Source organism: Triticum urartu, chromosome 7A (assembly GCF_056163025.1).
Source record: "Triticum urartu cultivar PI428250 chromosome 7A, HENAU_Tu73, whole genome shotgun sequence".
Classification (NCBI taxonomy): domain Eukaryota; kingdom Viridiplantae; phylum Streptophyta; class Magnoliopsida; order Poales; family Poaceae; genus Triticum; species Triticum urartu.
The window spans coordinates 31,980,763-31,984,928 of NC_141879.1; the positions used below are offsets into that span (position 1 = coordinate 31,980,763).

Consider the following 4,166-nt stretch of genomic DNA (forward strand, 5'->3'; position numbering starts at 1 on the left):
ATCCGGCGACCGAGCGATGGGCGAACAGGAGAGACGAGACGCAAGAGGTGAGTCGTGGAAGCTAATGAGTAGAGGCGTGCAGTCGCCGTGTATACATCGTATGATGGTAAGACAGTACGAAAGAAGTCACAGTTCACCCCTGCCTATGTGCACGGATGCAATTCTGCACGTCACATTAGTTGATGGGTTCAGCCTAATCTTTTTACTAGGTTCATGCCGAATAAATACGTGCCTAGATGTACGTAGCTTTGAAATTTCGTTGGGTTCAACTTGACCCAACGGTACAACATTCGGTTATATGAACTAACTTGTGATTGAATGGTTAAAGGAATAGTGATATCCTCAGTTTATCAGGGTTTTCAGCGATGCGTTTTCAGTGAGAAGAGATGTTCCCATTGACGACTATGCACCTACGATGAGTTCATAAATCTAAAGATGATTTGCCAGCTCAGTCTCTCAAAGGTACGTATAAAATAGAGTATATGTGTGTGCGTTCATAAAGGTAAGTGTATACACGTATACATGAGCGCTTACGTCTGGACTGTGTTCGAAAAAAAAATACTGGGCCGTAGCCAAGCCAAAGTCTCCTCTGTATCGGTTAGCGTCACGTTGCCTACCGGGACTCGGAAGTCGGAATTACACGTTGTCACGTTCTACACGTACGGATTCCTTCTGTGTACGGGCGCAATTTATACACAAACTTTTGCTGCGGCACGTCGATCCACTACCGATTACTGAACAAAATTGTTACGAGGCCTTCTTCTTCTTCACCTTCTGTTTCGACAAATTCTTCTTCAACTCAGAAGAAACCATGTCGTGGTTTTCCATGGAAGGCATGCTCTTCATCGGAGTATCAGGCGTCGCCACTACTGTTCTCGCCTGGGTGACTTGGAATTTGCTCAACTACTTGACCCAAGACAAAGACAGACGCGCCCCCGGCACCTACCCCCTCCACACGCCCAACCCACTCCACTCGGGCGCAGGCTGCAGCCTGACCACCATGAACGGCGGCGAGACCTCACACGGCGCCCTCAGGACCTTGGACGCTGCTGCGGCCGATCCTGTCATCGGCCGCGACGACGAGATCGACCGCGTCATCTGCATCCTCATCCGGCGGACCAAGAACTGCGCCGCGCTCGTCGGCCCTGCAGGGGTCGGCAAGACGGCCATCGTAGAAGGCCTCGCGCAGCGCATCGCCGCCGGGAACGTCCCCGACACACTTGCCGGCGCACGGATCGTGGAGGTCGACATGGGTGCCATGGTCGCCGGGACGAACTGGCGTGGCATGTTCGAGCAACGCCTCAAGGACGCCATCAAGCAGGCGGAGGAATCGGACGGCAAGGTCATCCTGTTCATCGATGAGATGCATATGATTGTTGGCGCCGGCGCCGGCGAACGACACCCCACCGTTGACGCTGCCAATATGCTCAAGCCGGCGTTGGCTCGTGGTCGTGTCCGTTGTGTGGGCGCTACCACTAACGAAGAGTATAAGCACATCCAGAAGGATGCCGCACTCGAGCGGCGGTTTCAGAAGGTTGTCGTCGAAGAGCCAAGCCTACAAGCCACCATTGCCATCCTGCAGGGGCTGAAGCAACGATATCAAGAGCATCATGGCGTGAAAATCCAGGACGATGCTCTTGTTGCCGCTGCACAGCTTGCTGCCCGCTATATTACAGGTAATTAACCAATTTAATGGTTTACTGTAATATATGACTATGTGTTGTCAACTAATGTTTATTTGTCAAGGCAATTGATGGAGTTAATCATTGACAGGTCGTCAGTTTCCTGATAAAGCAATTGATCTTATCGACGAGGCATGCGCTACAAGAAAGATGCATGTCGACAAACAAAAGAATGCGAAAAATAAACAAAATAACACCATAATAAATACATCAGAGGATATGATTGTGGGCCCAGGCCATGTCGCACAGGTAAGTCCTAACCATGTACAACTATGTGAATAATTTTCATTACTACTAGTGATGATGTGCCTTCATATTGTAATGTTATTTGAAGGTTGTGAGCCGGTGGACTAAAATTTCCCTCGCCACACTTCATCAAGGGGAGAAGGAGAAGTTGATCGACTTAGCGAAAAAATTGCATGAGCGAGTTGTTGGGCAGGATGAAGCGGTCAATTCGGTTGCAAAAGCAGTGTTGCGTTCAAGGGTCGGCTTTGGTCAATCTGAACAACTTATAAACTCATTCCTTTTTTTGGGATCCCTTGGTGTTGGTAAAACAGAACTTGCTAAAGCTCTCGCTGTGAAGATATTTGACACTCAAAAGGCGTTGATTCGCTTTGATATGTCTGAATATGCTGAAAGTGGATCTGTGTCACGTCTAATCGGTGGACCTCGAAGGTTTATTTCTTACACTTTATGCACATGCTTTATTTCTTATGACACTCAATACCCATGTCTCACTAATTCATTTGACTTTCTAAAGCTATGAAGAAGATGGACAACTCACCGAGAAAGTGAAGAGCTGTCCATACAGTGTTGTCCTATTTGACCAAGTGCATAAAGCAGAACCCTCAGTATTTAAACTTTTTATTCAAATCCTTGATGATGGTATGTTGACCGATGGAAAAGGACGGCTTGTCAACTTCAAGAATACTATCATCATTATGACTACAAATTTGGGAGCAAACCACCTAACATCAAGAATCACCGGAGAGAGCACCATGAGAGCTGGAAGAGATCTTCTAACAAAAGAGGTTCGTGAATCTAAAATTAATCGTCCCTTGCAAAATCCATAGTGTGCAGCCAATAATTAACATATATAATTCATGCAGATTGAGAAATGCTTCAAGCCTGAACTAATGAATAGACTGAGTGAGATTGTGACATTTGAGCCACTTTCACATGACGAACTAAGGGAGGTTGTGAAAATCCAGATGAAGAATGTCACCGCCATGGTAGCTAACAAGGGTGTCTCTCTAGTTACAACTGATGCCGCTCTGGATGTCATTTGGTCAGAAGCACATGATCCAGTAAGTATATGTTCTTTGCACAAATCGCCACACAAATAAGATTTCATATCAAAGTTATTTTCCATAGCCATTTTTGTAAAGGCCAAAAAACTACTTGTATGTTTCGGTAACCATGCATACGCTTCAACGCTTGTAGGTGTACGGTGCAAGGCCTATAAAAAGGTGGGTGCAAAAGCATGTGACGGCAATTCTCTCAGACATGATGGTCAATGGAGAAGCATGTGAAGGCTCCACCATCTCCATCGACGCAACAGAGGATAAGATGGGGCTGAAGTACCAAGTACTAAACTGATGTCGAGGCAAACTCTCACAATGAACAGATAAAAAGATGATCATGAGTGATGAATAGGCATATGTAGAGACTGCACATAATAAAATGCACGCATTTCTATTGGTAGGGCCCGCGGGTGCGAATAATATAGTAAAATACGCGTATTTCTATTGTTAGGGCCCGCACATGTCAGTTATTCTTGTTCAGCCTTTTCTTATCCGGCCTCTTCCACATCCCCTTGAAATATATCTAAATTTTATGAATGTTTAAGGTTTTGGAAGTAATAAATTTTGGAACCATATTTTTTTTTCGAAATTTTTGACAGTCAAATATTTGGAAGCTCCGTCATTAAAATTCCAAAAATTAGATGTTTTTAAAACTTCCATGTTTTGGGTTGTTATAAATCGACCGCTCCATCCTTGTTGGGTTTGTCGCCACCAACAATATTATGTACTCATGCGGCAAATAAAGCTACTTTCTTGCGGAAACTATCCAAACTTTTGATACAATACATAAATGTATGTATGTATGTATCTATCTATATATATATATATATATATATATATATATATATAATCAGAAGAGGTAATATCACAGGTGGTGCTTAAACTTGCCACCGATGTTCACTTTAGTGCCTGAAGTTCAAAAATACACCGAACTGGTTTTAAAACTTGGCACGAGCGTGCAAATACGGTGCTAATCCTATTACTAGACGTTTTTATGCTGACGTGGCACCATAGTTCGCTTAGCATGCACAGACAACCTCGCCCTAGCAAACTGGAACTACTCGCCCATACGTTTTCTCGTGCCTGTTAATGAAAACAGATCCTTTTTTTAGAATAATGAAAACATTTCCTATTTTGTTAGATAAAGAAACACGTTAGTGGGTTTTAATGGCCTGCCGCA

At 44.4% G+C, this 4,166-nt stretch overlaps 1 protein-coding gene across 1 annotated transcript; it reads left to right on the top strand.

Moving 5' to 3' along the window:
* The first annotated feature begins 715 nt into the window (after positions 1-715).
* LOC147957318 (chaperone protein ClpB1-like) lies at positions 716-3,551 on the top strand. Its single transcript, XM_087532558.1, has 6 exons — positions 716-1,676; positions 1,774-1,931; positions 2,017-2,357; positions 2,443-2,713; positions 2,792-2,989; positions 3,126-3,551. Exons 1-6 carry the CDS (start codon positions 812-814, stop codon positions 3,279-3,281), a joined length of 1,989 nt encoding a protein of 662 aa, XP_087388684.1. The 5' UTR covers positions 716-811; the 3' UTR covers positions 3,282-3,551.
* Positions 3,552-4,166: the final 615 nt, after the last annotated feature.

Excerpts from the sequence above, each read along its gene's own strand:
- LOC147957318 (XM_087532558.1), top strand. The coding sequence starts at position 812 with ATGTCGTGGTTTTCCATGGAAGGCATGCTCTTCATCGGAGTATCAGGC. Across the intron at positions 2,714-2,791 it reads GAGATCTTCTAACAAAAGAG|ATTGAGAAATGCTTCAAGCC; the intron begins GTTCGTGAATCT and ends TAATTCATGCAG. Across the intron at positions 2,990-3,125 it reads GGTCAGAAGCACATGATCCA|GTGTACGGTGCAAGGCCTAT; the intron begins GTAAGTATATGT and ends CAACGCTTGTAG.